At 41.4% G+C, this 19,873-nt stretch overlaps 2 protein-coding genes across 3 annotated transcripts in view; both read left to right on the plus strand.

Annotated features, from left to right (window-relative positions):
* ntng1a (netrin g1a) overlaps positions 1-19,873 on the plus strand; it is an 86,570-nt gene that overhangs the window by 26,668 nt on the left and 40,029 nt on the right. Inside the window, exon 3 of one of the 2 annotated variants that reach the window (XM_061265995.1) lies at positions 16,991-17,098. The gene's annotated coding sequence lies outside the window, so the exon portion shown is untranslated. Of the gene's footprint in view, positions 1-16,990; positions 17,099-18,722; positions 19,236-19,873 lie in introns of those variants that run through there. The other variant, XM_061265996.1, reaches the window with a different exon arrangement.
* Positions 13,406-14,651, plus strand: prmt6 (protein arginine methyltransferase 6). Its single transcript, XM_061265651.1, has one exon. The coding sequence runs from the start codon at positions 13,413-13,415 to the stop codon at positions 14,514-14,516; it is 1,104 nt and encodes a 367-aa protein (XP_061121635.1). The 5' UTR covers positions 13,406-13,412; the 3' UTR covers positions 14,517-14,651.

Genomic DNA, 19,873 nt, shown 5'->3' on the forward strand with positions numbered 1-19,873 from the left:
TAAGGGGGAAATTCAGTGCTTGAGAATGAACCATGAGGTACGGGATAATGTCTTTTAGGTGGTTTCATGTTCACATGAATGAGCCATATAAAGTGCCATTTTGCTGAATAAGTGTCATTTGCATCTCAGGGAAGTAAAATGCATAATCCTTTTTTTTTTTGCAAAGTGACCTCTGTCCGTGCTTCTTAAATTTCGACCTATTTTAATTGGAATAATTTAAAAATGTATCATCACAAAATATGGCCCTGTTTGAGAATCAGTTTTTTTTTTTGCAAAGTGACCTCTGTCGTGCTTCCTAAATTTAGACTATTTTAATTTGAATAATTCAAAAATGTATCTTTTCACAAAATATCGCCCTGTTTGAGAATCTTATAGCGAGATGCATACATTTTTTATTTGTTTTTTTATTTTTGCAAAGTGACCTCTGTCCATGCCTCCTAAATTCCGACCTATTTTAATTTGAATAATTTAAAAACTGCATCTTTTCACAAAATATCACCCTGTTTGAGAATCCGCTAGCGAGATACATGCAGACAAATAAATCGTATCGCAGTTGCCTCTCGACACTTCCACAGAGGAGCAACATTTCCTCATCAAAGTCACTTCCTCTTTCCACTTCTGTCAAGGAAAACCCAGTGGGAAGCTATGGGAGAACAGTGGCAGATCTCAAGTAAAGACCCGAGCTGCCGCCTGGCTTTCAGAAAAAAAGGCCTTGTCTGGCCGATGCTATTGTCATATTGGAAGACAAAAACAATTTCTTTGTTTTGGATAAAAGGAGAATATGCTAATGAGGGTTCAAAAGTTGCCTGTACTTCAGGGAGTGTTTTTAAACATGAACCTATTAGGATAAATGTCACTTCATCGTAGAACAATCGCTTCCCCCGATGAGTCTATTATGTGTTTTTTGACGCTGTTGAATGAATGAATACAAAAGCACCTTTTTGTCAATATCATTTACTTCTTGACTCTCTTCACTGAACTTTGAAAACTATGCCGGGAAATGGGAACTCTTTTCAATGTGACTCTAAAGTAAAGGCACGGGAATATATTTTTTTTCCTCAATCTACTCGCTGATCTGTTTTTACCTCGGCCAGCGACTTCAATCAGAATGTTAGCCCTAAGCTCTTTGATTGCGCCTACAAAAGTTGATGGTCTCCTAGCTTGTAAGCTGCCTATCAGATAATAAGCAGGTCTGCCACAGAGTGCAACAATGAAGGCGTAGCTGCTGTTGTCACCAGACGTCCAGCATGTCTTTTCCTGCCCTGTCTTAGCGTTCTCTCCAGGGAAATCTCCCAAGAGCAGCTGTCCTTATCAATGTGCCAGCTCTCCGCTCACTGCCTACCTGGGTCGCATTCTCCATGACAGTAGCACAGAGGTAGCGCTAATCTGCCAAGACTTCGGCAAAATTAAATCGCCAAGCGGGCCACTGGGTGAAAGGCGATGGGGAAAGATTTGCCGCTCACTGTGAGATGGCATTAATATGCTTTGCATCTGCCACAGACTACATTTGCAAGCTTAATTTACCGTATTTTCCGCACTATAAAGCGCACCGGATTATAAGGCGCACCTTCTATGAATGGCCTATTTTAAAACCGGATTATAAGGCGCGTAGAATAGATAACTCAACGTGGCTCAAACGTTAATGCAATCACAATATAGTAACACTCAAAATAGTGAAAACAATAACAATATATCAATAACTCAACGTTGCTCAAATGTTAATATCACACAACACACAAAATAAACACGTAAAGCTTACTTTAATAAATTAGTCCTCATCCACGAATCCATATTGGTCCATATGTAAGGCGCACCGGCTTTTGAGAAAATTGGAGGTTTTTAGGTGCGCCTTATAGTCCGGAAAATACGGTACTCCTAAAGATTCATGATACCTAAATGATAAGGATATTATAAGACACATGAGGAGAATAAAAACAGTACATCAAATGAGCCAGACTTCAATTCGAAATTCTGGTTAGAAGGCACTTTGTTGATTTTTGTTTTTGAAAAGAATAAATAAATTGTGCTGTTTTTAATTTAAAAAAATAACAATATGGCAAGGAGCAGGCTAACCAGTTAGCATGACATCAGTTAAACTCCCCCACAATTCCTTCTGTGACATCCAAACACTTCGTTAGCCTCGCTCGCCGGATCCCGACGTCCGACTGACACCGACCACACACATATAAATACGAGATTAATCAGCAGAGTTGTTCTACTAAACGACACCATGTTGTGGCATGTTATACTTTGTCATCACTGGGGGTGCTTGTGCCATTTTCAAGCTTTTCCAGAATCCTTTGGTTACGCTCCCGGGCTGTTGTTAAACCTCCAGCAGTGCCCGTCTAAAGCATGAGTGGTTCACAGTCAAAACATTTATTACACATAAATCTTTTTTCTCTTCAGCTGAGCTACCTTGGGAGGGCTAAAGGACGGAGTCGACAGGAATCGGGTTTTTGTACAGTTTGCCACAGACAGTAGGCAGGTAAATAGTTGGGGGAGAAAGAGAATCTGAAAGTTGTTGTCTCTTATTAGCTCTTATTGCTAGAATTGGTGATTCCATGCCACAGTCAGTCAAGAATCAACACATATACTGTATTTTCCGGACTATAAGGCGCACCTAAAAAACAAGAATGTTCTCAAAAGCCGACAGTGCGCCTTATAGTCCGGTGCGCCTTATATATGGACCAAATTCCTAAATTTAAACTGGCCCGAAGCATTGTGTCATGACATCAATCATAAGTGGCCCGCTGAAGACTATGAATCATGAATCAAAAAGACTATGGATCATTATTCTGTGATTATAAAGTAATTTGTTGCGTCTAAAGTTGAAATAAAAAAGATAAAATGGAGAATGATTTGATTTGGATTCAAAATCTGACATGATGCATTAATGGTGAGCCTCATAGTCCGGAAAATACGGTATTCAAATGTTCTACACAAGCGTGCCCAGCATGGAGCGCACATGCAGGTTACCAAATACGATTTTCGGCCGGGAGGCACCTTGTGGCATATGAACTAAGTGAGGCTCTGGTTACATATAAATACCGTATTAATAGTGGTGATTCATTATTCAAGTGCAACCTGTAGGAGACATAACATGAGCCCACCTATTTGCGACACACAACACCTTGACATTTGAAAAATCTTCAAGCCAGTATAGAATATCATCAAACCAGTCTTTTTATGAGCTCCACTGGGAATTGTATCAACAGCAGCATGTATGGGTCTAAATAATATTCTGGTATTTTGGTTCCGCCGAGCTATCGGACCTTTCACGTCCGGAGCCTCTGAGTCTGGACATGCAGGCTGAAGGCCAAAGTGCCCCTTTCTGATACACATATTGTTTTGTTTTTTTGCATGCAGAGTGCATTCCTCATCACATATGCTGTATATACACAGAACCCAATATCACCTCACGGTACATTTAAAAAATGATCGATTCTCATCGTTTCATCAGAACATGATTCTGTTCATCGCTACACTGTGAGGAACAGCTTTAAGGATGGGGGGGATCCTTAATCACTTGAGCTCGTGCTTGTTCTTAATAGGCTCGGCTTGAAAGGCAATGATCTGAAGACGTGTTTCATGAATGCGCCGCACGTCGTGGTTTAACATCAATGAAGCTATGCTTTGGTAATTGTTAGCCATCTGTTTTTCCAACTTGACTCATGTTCCTTTCTTTACCCGGCACCAAGATTTGCGATATAATGGGCCGAGCAGCTTCCAGGGAAAATACCTCGGAAAAATTTTTGCTACTGAGCGCTTGAGTATATGTAATTATATGGGTGGAATGACAATGGCATTTTTCTTTTAGTGTCCTGCACGGCCGCACAACGGGAAGCAAAATAAAGCTGCGTGGCTTGTTCTGTAGCTCGCCTCAAATGACTTAATCAGGCCATAAAGAAGGCCTCACTTACCGATGCTGTGTTGCCCCTGTGCTCTGCATTTTATCAGCCCTAGGGAAAGGTGAAATATGCTCCCTCCGAAGTTAACGTGCCCTATCTCTATCTAAGAAGTGACAAATTTATCGCAGCCATCGACTATTTACAATCCGTCCCGAGGTATGATGATCCGGACTGTTTTATTTAAGCCGCAGAGTAACGGCCATGTTGGTAAGACCGTCGTGGTGAGTTGGCACAAAAATGAAAAGTAGAAGAAAAATAAAGAGTAAAAAGAAAGTACAACCCCATTTGTCTAGAGCAACTTTTAAATAGTTTTCACTCATTTACAAATAGAATCACGTCCAACTAATCAGCCGATATCATTTAATGACCCTAATTAGGATGCATTCTAAACAACTACTTTAGACTACTTGTAAAATATTCATTTGCTAATCTATCGGAGACAGATACAACTAAAAACAATACAATCTAATTTGTACTTGATAAATAATAAATTAGCCGTGCCGTTTCGTACACCGTTTTAACTTCTCCTTCCTCTCTTCTAGCTCACTATGAACCCTCAATATTCATCTTCCTCTCACTCTTCCTCTCCGCTCACTTCAGTGCCTTTTTGAGTGGAGTGACAGTCTTTACAACGTGTCACTGTGAATCGACCTCACCTTTAATATTTCAATAAAAAGTCAAAGCGCCGAGTGGTGAAGGGCCCTGAGGATTGACTTGTAGCCAGTTCCATATTTTGGTCTCTTTAAAAGCACAGCCCAAAAAAAAAGATGATTTTTTTAAAAAATATTATTTTTACCTGTCTTCCGTGTAGATAATGATGTGCTTTTGTATTTTGTAGAATTGAATAGGAAGGCTGTTGTTGCATAACAAAACCCTTCAACCTTGATTTCATTGCAGCAAACATGACCTATGAGCAACTTTTCTCTGCGTTACCACGTCATTTGAAAAAGCACAACTCATTTTTCAGCAAGTGAAAAGCAAAGTAGCAAATTCGAGACCTCTACAATGCCGTGAACCAACATTGTAAACACTTCCCGTCTTTGCACTGAGAAAAGCAAAAATAGACTATTGAACTTTTTTTTTTTTTATTACATTGTTGTCATATATGGACAGAGGAAAAGCTGACTTGTAGAAAAGCATATGTAGCAAAGATTTGATGCAGTGAAAGACTATTTCTATCCGAAAATAGCCTTCAGAATATGGTTGACTTGAACTTTTTTATTCCTCAGGGGAAATCAGCCCCAAAAATTCTTCAAAAACGCTGCGGGTCGGCACGTCAGCCATTTACTACCTTGATAACCAAATCGGACCAAAATGAAGATTCTCACGTAAGGGTCTTTTCCAGCCTTTATCGATTCCGTGATGTGTACAGTATACAGTCATGGTCCAAGTTGTTCTCTGTTCATTTACTGCAAAGAACTCCTCGCTAAAGACATTTAGTGGGTCTAATGTTTCGACAGAGTGCAGGTGAAAGACAATATCTTTGTCGCCTTGCCTCACTTCATTCAGACGGGAGCTTGATCAATCCTTTGGCTCTGTATGGACTGGGACTGGTGTTACTAGGCGTCACTGCGCTCGTTTGTGTAGACAACCCACCCCCCATCCCCTCCCCAAACCAGATCACACCACAGAGACCCTTAAAAGTAGAGTTACGATAGATCAGTTACTTGACGCCACCGATTCATTGCTCTCTTTGGGTCAACAAACGACGACAACATCATGCGGGGAAATATGGGCTCATCTTGCCACGATCTGTCCACAACCACCTCTTCCGCTTTGCATATTAATCGACGGTGTAATCTGGTTGACGTGGAGCCGAGTGAATCGCGGGGATAACCTGAAGAGTTCATCTGTTTATCCGGGCCACGGCACGGGGGTGGCTGCCAGGGTGCTGAACGGGCGAGCTGGAGCTCAACTGGGTGTGTGCATACATGATTTATGTGGCTTACCCTCGGAGGAGGGAGATAGAGACGACCTTCTGAGGAGTCAGAGCCAAAGCGCTCTCCCTATAAATGAAAAGCGTGCTTGATTACTGCAGGAAAGATGATACAATGCAAGAAAGGTTATATTGCTACCTATGATGTGGATGATACATCACTTTAAAAGGTTTACAGTTGCAACATTATCTCTGAACTTCACAGGGATTTTTTTTGCAATTTGCTGATGCAAAAATGTCCCCCGAAGTTCATGAAAGGGTTCGTGATTGCCTCGTTTCGGTTTTGCCCTTTGACAAATCAATTCGAAAATCAATCGTGATCTTAATTGGGTTTTTGTTTTTGTTGACCCCTTGTCAAAACAAGGTGACATTAGGTTTTAGGGAATTCTTGCGGTTTAACCTTTGCACCCAAATGTTTGTGAAGATGTGACAGAAAGGCAACAAAACGGGGTCATTAAATTCGTCGTATTATTCATTGAAGAATCCCCAAATGAAAAAAATAAAATAGAAATTACCCCCTGGGAGAAATTTCATTTTTTATGACCCATTTGTGTTTTCCTTTGACCATGTTGATGTATATAATTCACTAGCTCACATCCCCCTTTGATTGCAACCTCTACTCCTTCTTAAAGTGAGAATCTAATTTGATGCCAAATCATGTTTCGGAGACCTTTTCACTCTTCCAAATCGACTCATCGTTAATTTATAAGATGGCCTCCCACCGTTAGCACCTGTTCATATTTTCTCGCCGCATTTCAACATATGGTGGCACACATAATCAGCCACGCTTCGTGACATGTAAACGTGTGTGGTAGACATTTTCTGCTTCCTTTTAAATGTAGTTAAATATCATTTGACTGCCCCCCGTACAATTTTCCAAGTATGTAACGTTTCTATATATACAGCGCTCTGTTTCTCAAACATATCGTACACAACAAAAACAATCTCCAATTAGTCTCATGCAGCCACTGAGGAGTCCGCGGTTCAGAGCAAACTTCTGAAAATGCAAAAATGTGTCACTCAACAGTGTACACATCCATAGGGAACGCTATTTATATCCATTGGAATTTCCAAACAGTCGGGAAGGGACAAATGTATTGTTTGCACATTTAAATGAGGGTGACTTTCCGCATCCGTCTCATTTGTAAGCAAGGAATTGTTCAGTTCTTGATGTCAGTCACATGTAGTTGAAGGCTCGTAGATTTGACCGTCGCTAAACTTCCACGAGACAATGACAACGGTATCATTCTCAAATTCCCTTCTACAAGCCATATCAAAGCACCTGTCGTTTTGTAGCCCAAGGTTAAAGGCCCACACAGGGCTACGAGCAAATCATAATGGTCCACGCTCTCTGGCTGACACTCGCAGCCTGGGAGTACTTTAATAAGCTGCTGGCTGACAGACAGAGGCGGAGGAAGTGAGGTGCTCTCGATGGGAACGACACCTTGCACTCCCTGACGGGCGGGCGGGCGGTCGGTCGGGTTGGGCGGCTGTGTGCTGAAGTTATAATAAGAGGTTCAAAAACCTCTCAGCTGAGGTGATACCATAAGATTCCAGAAAGAGATTGCTGAGATCCATGCTCGGATTAGTTCTGTGTTACATTAGCATTTGATGTGGAATACAATTGTTAAGGGTAGATTATGTTGATTTCATTCACTGTCAACCCAGTTCTATAATCGTCAATGGCACTGAATGAGTTCAAATTTGCTGTTGACTAATCTACCGTATTTTCCGGACTATAAGGCGCACCGGACTATAAGGCGCACCTTCAATGAATGGCCCATTTTAAAATTGTGTCCTTATATAAGGCGCACCGGTCTATAAGGCGCACCATTAATGCATCGTGTCAGATTTTTAATCCAAATCAAATCATTCTCCATTTTATCTTTTTTATTTCAACTTCAGACGCAACAAATTAAATGTATGATTGATTTCATGACAATGCTACGGGCAAGTTTAAATTTAGGAATTTGGTCCATATATAAGGTGCACCGGACTATCTCGGCTTTTGAGAAATTTTGCGGTTTTTAGGTGCACCTTATAGTCCAGAAAATACGGTATTTGTTATATATTATATAATATTACAATTATCCCATCGCTATGGTCTTTATTGAGATTCTTACTTGTGCTTTCACCAGTAAAGTAAAAAAATAGGTCTGGCCACCTTCTCCGCTGCTTGACGACGCTATTAAGACAGTTTGTGTGTGACATACTAACATCCAAATTATTTCCCTGTTTATTGAATCGCTGATCTGAAAAAAAGCCAGCAGCTCTTGTGTGTCTCTAACAATGGGAACACATTTCTGGAAGATGAGATTGCACAGTTGTATGTAAATTAAGTGGAAACAATCCCGGCGCTCAAAGCCTTCCAGTCGGTTTTTTTTCCTCTTTCTCCCCGCCATTGTCGAAAATGATTATCAGATGATAATAATAATTTCAAATTGAGATGAGACTCAGTAAATGACACGTTTATTAGCCAGTAAACACACTCAATTACTGATTCTGCCTCCGGGTTTGTCCTCAGACAGGTCTCTGCTTTTCCTCAAGGTGACTAATTTAATTCCCTTGATTTGGCCTGACCTTTGTCAGGATTGTTTTGATGGCAATGATTTCCTGTCCTATTGCTTGCAGCAAGAGGCAACGAACCAAGTGAAGGGTTCTGGTTTATCTTCGTGGGCCTTAGATGAAATGTGAAGTGAGCTGTAAAGAGATACTGTATGTCACTCGGGTTTACTACCGTATGCAGAAATCTCGGTAGATTGAGAGAAAATGTATTGGAGCTCCGTAAAATGCGCAATGTTGATGGCTTTTGGAGGTCATTTGAAATAGCAAACATATTGCAACAAGTAAGATCTATAAAAAAAAAGGGGGGACGGTGTTTACTGTATTCCGAAGCGTTTACCATCAGTCTCCGACGCAGTCAAATCAAAAGCGCTGTCTGACTTCAACTACCGCTTGCTATCTCGCCAACGTCATCTTATCAGACTCCTACAGAGCTTGTTGACGAGCTGATCATTTGTGTTGGAGGAGTGGGGGGGGAAAATCATTTCCGCCTTGGGTCCAGGAAGTGGACAAACTAAATCTAAATACCAACGTTGGTGCCAATAATATTTCATGCGCTTTGCGACACGTTCTCCGCATCTGTCACAGAAGGCGACATACCTGCATTATTACAGCCTTGCTTATCTTTCTTGCTTTTTAACTGCCAATTCCTTATTCTCTCTACGACGTATAAACCGCTGAGTGAAAGCTGGGTATATTACTTTTTATTGCCCCGCACTGGAAAGTCACCGCGATAGCGCTCTAATCTCGGGACAGGCGGTGATATTCGTTTACATGGGGTAGGGGCTGGCACAGATGACTGATAAGAATAATCTTTTAACAGGGGTGTTTATATCTCGCGCTACTGGCCACTGATACAACAGTTGAGCCTCTCCGTGGGGATATTGATTTTTTTTTTTTTTGATGAAGATGAAGAATTACCGTATTTTCCGGACTATAAGGCGCACCGAAAAACCTAAAATGTTCTGCCTTATAGTTCGGTGCGCCTTATATATGGACCAAATTCCTAAATTTAAACTGGCCCAAAGCATTGTATAGTCCGGTGCGCCTTATAGTCTGGAAAATACGGTACTTAAGACTAGATCACATATCAAGTAATCGCCAGCCAATCTGTCATTATTATTTTTAGTTTCTGATGAAGTGAGATAAAAAAAAATCCATGTTTTCAAATTAAAATGACTGTAAAACAGAGGTAAAATTGGTTACCAAGACCTTGGTGATTATTTACACCTCATTAGTTGCAGAGGGACAATATTTCACCCCATCCAGTGATTACACGCCACCTCGACTGTATCCGGGGACCTCGCTGCAGAATCCTATCGTTTACAACCCACTGTATGTCTTTGCACTTTCTTGCAGACAATATAGCATGCTCCTAACTGACTCTCTGGGGATAGAGAATGACCCGGGCTCACTAAATATCCAGTGCAGCAGCCCAAAGTAGCCATTTAAGACTGCAATGTAATGTCCCTCCCGGCACTTCCTGCCCGGCCAATTAGAGGTCCGAACAGAAGTGCTCAAGCTGAGCGCTGCTTTGGATAGATGATGTCATTGTTTCGGGGAAGGGAGGGGGGTGAGGCCGTTAGGCTGGGCGTGGATCCCCAAGTGTAACTTTTTGAAATGCAAATTAAAGGCTTTCTCAACACTTTCAGAAAGTAGCAGCCTCTCTTCACATGCCACTGTTGTGTTTTTTTTTTTGTTCACTGGACAAAAATAACTGCACAATTCTCTTTGTTTATGCTCCAAAAAATATGGAACATCCTGATGAAAAATGCGGCTTTGGAAGGAGCAATGAGTTGTGTGAGGGGGGAAAAAAAATGTGTTTGGTGATGAACTGTAACAGTAAGTTTATGTTGCTTCGGGACAGCCTTTGCCTGTGGGCACACTTTGTTATTTTTACGGGTTCACATGAGGACGTCAACACCACCCGAGGCGAGACTCGCTTTTGGTCATCTTTGACTAACAATAGAAAAACTGAAAAATGGACTTTCCCGTTCAAATTCAGACCAACTCGGAGTACCGTCGCATTGAGTTAATTTAATCGGAATTTTGTTTTGGTTGAAAGTGAAAAATGTGTCTGGATTGTGGTGATGAGATTTAATTTGCGGTTAGTCCAGATTTTACTTGGCGTAATCCGCTTGTGGAGTGTGCCAGAGAGAAATCGGGCCAGAACATAATGAGGGGTTGTGTTGTAAACAAACGACCAATCACGGCTGTCATGGCTCGCAGGCTACGGGGCTATTCCATTAAGCTGTTAAGCAGCTCATTATCCATTTTCCTTTATATTCCCTCCCGGTGCTTGCCATAATTCAAAAATGTAAATGCGTTGAAAAAAATAATCAGATTAAGAGATTAAATTGACAAATATTCTACATTAAAAACGTTTTCTTTTTCACCACGACAGTGCTATTGTTTTCCCCGAGTCTTGAATATGGAAGCAACCCGATGATCCGAGAAAAGCAAAACAATACCCCGTAAATTCGGGCTCTCTCGTTTCCATTTGAAATTCTTAACATGGGGATAATGTGGCACAAAATCCTTTATCTGTCTACTGAAGCTCTTTAATTTCATATTTTCATTTCAACCGGTTGAGGTTGTGGACAGGTCGATGGATGCAATTAGACACGCAAGACTCAGCAGTTGCGCTAATGTGCTTAAATGGATTTTCGTATTTGTTTGAAGGTAACCAATATGCTACAACTAAATCCCGAGACTTGCTTCTTGTGGTCAGTACGTGTTTCTGTGCAAACGTCCGTGGGTCTGTCAGCTCAGATAAACGTCCTGCTACCAGGACAGGTTTGCTCTTAGGCTAACTTACCTTCAGGGCGAGATGCACGGCACCTTTACAGAAAATGAATACTGCCTTGTGTCTCTTTGAAAGAGCATTGATTTATTTATTTTTTTACTTGGCAAGAACCAAGGTCAACGGAAAGAACAAGCCGGGAGCGCCTTATCGCTTCCAAAATACCAAACCTGTGTGTCAGTCTATTTGTTGACAACAAAAATGAATATATTTGAACTATTGTATGAAATGACCCGCGGAAAGCCGACACGCTCGCTACCTGCGAGACATGAAAAAATAATTGGCCTAATCATGGCAGGTTACATCGCCCTCCTAATTAATTCTTTCTCGAAAAATGACTTAAACCCGCCTTACAATACATGGACGGAATTATTCCTTACAACAAGAACCAAAAAGAATACAAAAAAGTAGACATTTTGTAAAAGTTTAATTCCAAGTTCACAAGCTGAATTCAAATGTGTTGAGCATTAATTAAAGAATGTTAACACATTAAGAGTCCAGGGTAGCATAATGAAGTACCATCATTACGGTTTAATGTGTTTTTCAACTCAAAGACCCCAGCGACATATTTGCTTTGGGAAATGTGCTTTCAGTCAATTTCTCATTATCCCAGATAAAACTTGAGGATTGGATTCATACCATGAAAATATAATAATCTCAAAACTTTTCCAATTTTCGTCATGTATGGGCCATGCCGTTTTAGTCTGAAATAATAATATAACAGAATTCCATTTTTCTAAAATGGACATTTATTCTCTCCTAAGCAGCCAGCCCAGGCCTCCTTCCGACGCCAAATGGGGCATGTACTTGGTAATTAGACTTAATTGCATTGTACTGTCACTGATATTTGGATGCATGAGGGAAGTGAGTCTACAGGGAAGAGGTTGTAATTAATGAATTGATTTCCCTGGATGTGGATTGACGGGTTGAGGTCTTGCTATGGGACCGGCTGCTGCGCTGGGTTGGTGACTTGACAAAAAAGGTCCAGTGGAAACCCCCCGGGGCGAGAGATTTTGCTTTTCACCATTGTTTTCCATTGATACAATTAGAAAAGACTAAGTGGATGTTATGAAAGACCAGCTTCACATATTTGGGGCTTTTTTTTTGTGTGAGTCAAACCAGCCTCATATTGATCATCATTGTCCTTTAGTATTGTCGCCAGGATGTACGACCCCCCCCCAAAAAAATACACGATCACGCTTTTGCAGGTCCCTCTGCATACATTTCATGTTATTGTGTGGATTGCGTGCTTGCAATCTGTCCACGCCCGTGTGCACTTCCAGGAGAATGTTGTGATCGTGTTTAGGTGTCGGTTGCCGCAACTGACAGGTCCGGTATTACGAACGGAGCACAAGCAGCTCCCATGAGGCCATGCAAGCTGACCAAGATGGAGAACAGCTGCCTTCGTGCAAAGCCGACCTTCTTCTTTAGATTTTTACTGCCCCCCTACATGCATTCAACACGTATAAAAAAAATATATATAAATACATATATATATTAAAATAGATCCCCACAAACGTAATTCCTGTCCCTCATCTTGGTGGACTCTTTTGATTAAACATATTTGAACACATTATGTCCTGATGGCTGCTGTTTAAAATTCAATGTTATTTTATTAAAAAACATTTCAATTGGTAATTAGGATCTAGAAATGAGTAAATCTGTGATTTTTACAGCTCACATAGTTCTTACACATTCCACTATACTGTTCTCTTGCTTTGTGTAAAAATTGAAATTCTCACATTTTGCTTTGGGTTTTTTCCCCAACCGACAAACTACAGCTCCTGCTCGTTTGTTCGGTATCGTTTGGCCAAGGTATCTAAAAGTCCCATAGGACCATCAGAATGAAAGTTCTGCCTGCCATAACTTTTGGGGAAATTTCAGAAGTCTTGCATATAACTTGTTAAAAGGTGAACTGTCTAGATAAAGCGCTCTAACCGAGGCATAGATGTTGCAATGTTATCCAAAAGTCGACTAATAAAACTGATAACTTCACAAATTTGAATAAGCAGAAAAATGTGAGAATAGATATTTTGTGTAGGATAGCGAAAGCCATATATACCGCCTTCTCTCAGTCCCTGAACGCACCATTCTAATGTAACGTCATTGTCGCTTACTTGTGGGAAATGTAGGCTTTTTTACATTTACGTCAGTGCATCCCGAGCTGTGTAAAACTACAAATCCCATAACAAATCAAATACCAATGCGGAAGTGTTGCGACAAGAGCCTCTCCTGCCTTTTGGTAAACATGTCTCGTGTGGCTAAGAAGCGAAAATTCGATAAAACCCGACAAGACAACCTTTATTTTGATAGCTATTCCGATGTGACAATACACGAAGAAATGATAGCGGATCATGTACGAACCAATACGTACAGATTGGCCATTCTGAAGAATAGCGAATCGATTCGAGGGAAGGTTGTGCTGGACGTCGGGGCAGGAACCGGCGTTTTAAGCATGTTCTGCATCCAAGCCGGTGCAAAGAAAGTCTACGCCGTTGAAGCGTGCTCCATTGCCGAGCAAGCTGTGAAAATAGTCCAACAGAATAACATGGAGGATAAAATCCAAGTTATACGAGGGACTGTTGAGAGTGTTGAGCTACCGGAGATGGTGGAGGTGATAGTTAGCGAGTGGATGGGTTATGCGCTCCTGCATGAGTCGATGCTCAACTCGGTGCTGTACGCGCGTGACAAGTGGTTAAAAAAGCCCAACGGGATCATTCTGCCCGATAAAGCCGAACTTTTCATCACGCCCATCTGTGAGCCAATCGTGGAGGACCGCCTACACTTCTGGTACACCGTCAAAGACAATTACGGCGTTGACATGTCATCCATGAGTGACTTTGCCAGGAAATGCATCAAGAACTCCGATATTTCTGTCAGCCCGGTGACCGGCGAGGACGTGTTGTCCCATCCGGCCCGGTTCGCCGAGCTGGACCTTTACACCACCACAGCGGAGCACCTGCGATCGGTCAAAGGTCACTTCAGGTGCGAGTCTTTTGGCTCGGCTCTCGTCAACGCATTCTGTGTCTACTTCAGCGTCTCCTTCCCGGGTCCGGACAAACAGCAACCACTCGTTCTCTCGACGTCTCCGTTCAAACCTGAGACTCACTGGAAACAGGCTGTTTTGTACCTGGATGAACCCGTGGATGTGATGCAAGACACACTGGTGACCGGGGAGATCAACATGTACCCATCGGAGGAAAGTGACAGACACGTATGCATCCACCTGGACTACACGATCGGAAAACAGAAAACACACTCCAAGACCTTTTCCATCCCTGACTGGACCGCTGAAACATTGTCGTAGTTTGCCGTACTCTGAAACAATTAAGTTGGTGTGATAGTAGAACAATAGTCTTTATTAGTTTAGGGCGTTATGGAAAGTTGTTGGATTTATGAAATATTGATATGAATATGCATGCATTTTTAAATAAAATCATATCAAAAAAGCATTTGATGTTACAATTATTACAATTATATTTATACACCGCAGAGTCCTAATTTTCACAACGTTACACAAAAATTAATATAGTCAAATTTGATCTAATTACATAAAGTTTTCAGTTAAAAAAAGGAAAGGAAATTATTTCAATTTTCAGCAGTGATTGCAGGTCCTCATTGTTTTTAAATTACCAGGTAAACATTTTTAATGTGTATTATCTTCTCGCTTGCGCTATCAATTAAAAGCGAACAAATTATTGAACGTGTTCGCAAGCATCTTCCTTTTCGATCGCCGCTGAAACTTGACTGGCGACGGCCGTATCTAATCACGGCCACTCATTCATCCTTGTATGTTAATGACAGCATGAATGAGCCAATAGGATTCAATTCCCGCAGTCACTTACAGTAAGCAATATTTCTGTCAGCACATCCTAAACACACAAATTAGAAGCACAGTATTGACAAAAGCTAATTTGGTGGACCAACCTCCCAAGAGGTGGGCTTCATTTCTTCTTGCTAGCCGAGCCTACCCTATTTATCATCATTACCATTAGCAACCGGAACTGACCCGTAGATTCCGTGTCCGTTGCATGGTGCTACTTTTTTTTTTTCTCCACAGCGATAAAACATTGTTAATTTTGGCCCTGGGCTGCAAATCTCAGCCGTCTTTTCGACACCATCCGTCTTAAAGCACTGAGGCATGATAACATGGACGGATGCGCGTCGTAGAACAAGGACGGATCTGCCCTGTGCCTGTTAAGAAACCAAATCACTGGTAGAAACGCGTAAACCATAACCGGGTGTACCTGAGGCGCTCTCGTACAATCTACCAAACTGTGCGAGGGCGCTAATCCTTTTTCAATCATGCACTTTTTGGATTATGCCTCCATGTAATTCTTTTCAGGTATTGTTTTATAACATAATATGATATTTCAATTTTGCCAAGTTGCTGCATGGGCTTAGAAGACCATATAGGATTGGATCAACGCTGGAGGTCTGCTTGCAGCAGATTGGAGCCCAGGGTTAGCGCTGGGCTGATAAGCGCAGAGATCTGACCTGATTCGCTCCTTCAAGCCATCCCATATTGAAATGGGAAGTGACTTTTTTACCATGGGGTCGGTGCCTGAAGGATGCTGGTTTAGCACGCCATTCACCTGGACCACACACAAGGGAATTCAAATACCACAAAAACAATTTGATACCAGACTTAGTTCAGGGTATCGGTACTTGGTATCGGTATTTTCTTTTGTAGGGAAATTGTCTCTATTAAAAATACTTATTTTTGACACTTGGTATTGATGACGACCCAAATTTTGACTAGTCTGAAAAAATATGGTATCAAACATTCATTATCCTATATAGCCATGATACCCTTAATTGGACAAATCCTAAAATCTGGTGTCGCCAGACAGGAACGCTTTATCCATCAATTTTCAAATAACTATTATGTGATTTGACGAGTGAGGAAAAAGGGAGGAACTTTATTAGACGCTGAGGCGGGGGCATTTTATTGGCTATGGGACCTTTAATCCTCTTTAAAAAAAAAAATAAAAATTTGGACACTGGTGGACTTGGCCAGCAATCTAGTAGCTAGTTGTGTTTAGCTACATTTGAGTCTTTTAAAGCGGCCGCCACATTGGTTAATTTCTTCAAGGCTTAACTCTAGAATAAAAAAATATATATTTGAGGAAGCCAAAATGCATCTTGAGTGAACACGTATTTTAGTCTCGACTTAAAGTGTCTCTTTGTTAGCTTGCCGCCGCGCACCTCTCTCTTGTCACAGAGTGAATTAGAAAAAGAGGTTCATGACAGGCAAGCTGCCCTCGGGCTAAGAGGCAGACACAAAGAGAGAGACGGCTGCAAGGAGAGCTGTCTCCTCCGTCCCCACCCTTGACGAGTCCAACAATGATGAAGAAACAGCGATCATGCTTGTGTGCTTTACATCTGCCATGCTTGCGTTTATTGCGTTGATCCATGACAGGGATTAATTGCTGTCAAAACCAACTTTGCCGCTTATATTTTCCTTTGGATGGCTATATTTGATTTATTTTTACACAATGACACGGCTTAATATTTTTCAAAAGTGAACATTTGTCAAGCGTTTAGCTTTGAGGCCTCTTGGAACATTTCGGATTTCCTCCATGATTGAACCTCGGTTACCATTTGCTTTGCATTAATAGTCTTCATACAGTATATATTAATCTCAATGTGTCTTAGTAGAAGATAAATTATAAGACTCATTTGGAAAAGTATCTCCATTTGCAACACTTGTCCAAAAATATACAAGTTTGGGTATTTTTGTGAAGAAAAACTGATCATTTTGAAAATATTTTTGTTCAGATGTGCATTCCATCCCCAAAGAATAACTGAAAATGACGACAGGCATATGGAACCAGCAATCAACCTGACATTGAATAAGCCACGCCCCCTAAATGGTTCATAACCCAGGTAAATGTGACTTCTGGCTCATCTCAACATACAGTAACAATTATGTTTACTAAACCAGTTTACGGTCTTAATTTTCTTTCTTAAAAGCACGAAACAAAAGTAGAAACATCTCATGCATTCTTGCTCCATAAAATGCTGTCTCACTTCTGAGTGCTGTTGCAAAACAAAATAAAAAATATGTAAATCAAAAAGAAAAGTAGCACATATTCCTTTTTTTCCTCAACTTGTGACGTGCTGATACCGAGGCATCTTTGATGAATAAAACAAGTGCAGTTCAAGGTGGTGGCTCCCTGGCAGCTGCTGTCTGGAAAGAAATCAACTTGAGCTGTCAAAGGCTCCCAATATCTTCTGCATGTGTGCAGCCACTCGGCTCGCTCGCTCGCTCGCTCGCTCTGCGCCTCTGACGCCGAACGCCCCCCGCCCCCCTACCTACCAGAGCGACTTGCAATGTTTGCATCCAGCAGCTTGAACATTTCTGCAAACTTTTAAACAATTGCACAGCTCGTGGGAGAAAGGTATTTTTCTAGCATTGTTGTCTCCAAACCGTGGTCGCTTCTTCAGGTGCTCTGCACTGGAAGCTGTCTCCCATCCGGCGGAAGGGCGGGCGGACGCAAGCTGGTGGCACCTACGGTTGACATGTCCCGTCGTAAAGCGGATTTGGGCGGCTGCAACAGGCAGCATGGCCGGCTTTCCGCGGGGCTCTGAGACTAAGGTGAGAGGCGTGCACAGTGAATTTCCGTCATGGTGTTCAAACTTTTAATTTGTTCCGAGATGCGCGCCGAATCCGGGATGCGATTTGTGGTCAGGTGACATTTTTAAGACGCACACTGATTAATTATTTTTTTTTTCCAAAATATGTTTCTTAAGATGTGCGCAAATTTTGTTCTATTTTTTTCTCTGCCACTGTCAAAGTTTATCCGTTAAATTATGTGGAAATATGTCATTAAGTCAACAAGCACGTTAATTAGTTTTTTTATTTTTTTTGCACGATAATATGTCTGTAGATTTAATGTTTTTATATTTTAAAAGCCTGGAAATGTATTGTAAATATGCTGCAAGATTGCGTGCAATGACCTCACATTTTACAAGCAATACTTTTTTAGCAGCTGTCATTCACTTTCTGAATTAAACGCAACTAATTGCGCTCGTTAAATATGCGGCAAAATATATCATCAATTTTTGATGATTTCACCCATGCTTAAAAGTATTTTTTTAAATCAAAGCAAGTTTAACAGCTCACACTTTGGTAATAGGGTATCCCCAATTTTACATTGTCGTAATGTTTGCGCGATTATTTTTGCATGCACGTCAACAATTATTTGGCAAATGTTTTATTCCGTGAGATTACTACATTTACATTCCTCCAATATATCTATTTGTTTGATTAATATAAGCCATAAAGGCGAACACGCTCCTCATTCTACTTCATAAGATAAGTTTTTTTTTTTTTTTAAATATATATATTATTATTGTGTGTGCGTTTTAAAAGAGATTGCGTGCGTGTGGGTGGATGCATGCTTGGGTGGGGATGATGTTTGGCGCGGTGAAGAAGGGCAGGACAAGGAGGCTGGGTGGGGAGGGGGGGGAGACCACCCATAGGTGCGCGCGGTGGAGGAGTTGCAAAGCTGAGCGGGCGCCCGGGAGCGCACCATCCTCCTCGCCGTCACATCTCGCATCAGATCCAATAAGTGAAGATTGTGATGGCAAGATCATCTCTTTAGTGCGTGCATGTCCAGAATTGAGGAAAGGCGGGCGCGACCCAAGTTTGTTTTCCGATAGTGCCACCATCGGAGAGTCGATCGGCGCGATGGATGGAGTGACACTTGGAAGGGACTAAGATGGACACTTTGGAGCTCGTGTCCAGAAGTGCTCCGGTTTGCATGACGCGCGGTGTTGAGCGAGCCCCCAGGACGGCCATCAGTCATTTGTGTTCATGTGACAGGACAATCTTTTCGATCGTCCAAATCGAGCAATGGTGGTGTGTGCAGCGAGACTGACGTGCGAACTCATCACTTTGCTGCGCCTGCAAGAGCCCGTCTTAAAAACGCTTCATTCTTCATTCATGATCATTCCGATGAACTTGTTGATGAGCCCGGGGACCTTGGAGAACATTTGCACGAATGGACTTTCAGCGCTTGTAAGTTCATCCAATTGCTTTGTTTAGTTGAATATTTGTGTGTAAAAGTATTTTCTATAATGTCATTAATAGGATTTGCTTCCAAAAGCTCCAATTTCTTTTTTTTTTTTTGGAGGGGGGGTGCTTTGGTTCGGTATTATATCTCCAAATTTCATTAGTGGCGCCCCCTTGTGGAAGTCATTGCTTTTCGTCATCTATCAAGCATGATTGCATGTCTCCACTGGCATTAAATTTGTCATCGTTTGAGCTGCCAGTTATAGTTAGACCTCCCTCGGCCTATTTTAATCAGGTGCTTTAGTTTCCCATTCAAATGCATTATAGAATGGGGCTGCATGTGCTTGAGGGTACGAGTGAAATAAAATATTGTGTTGGATCATTCTCAGCAAATTAGATGGATGACTGTTGATGATTGTTACAATCTAAAACGACCTCAAAATTAGTTTTCAACTGAGTTGAATTCAGGTAGAAGGCAACAACTTTTAATTTGTAGTTTAAATACAGCCCAATTATATTTCGAAATCAAGAGTCCACATGCAACAATTTCACAGTTTTTTTTTTTAAATAACTGTCTCCATTCACGTTTTTTCTCCAGGCGTTAATTATTTTAAGTTTGTGGCAAGCAAGTTAAAAAAATTCTA

Source organism: Syngnathus typhle, linkage group LG19, assembly GCF_033458585.1.
Source record: "Syngnathus typhle isolate RoL2023-S1 ecotype Sweden linkage group LG19, RoL_Styp_1.0, whole genome shotgun sequence".
NCBI classification, from domain to species: domain Eukaryota; kingdom Metazoa; phylum Chordata; class Actinopteri; order Syngnathiformes; family Syngnathidae; genus Syngnathus; species Syngnathus typhle.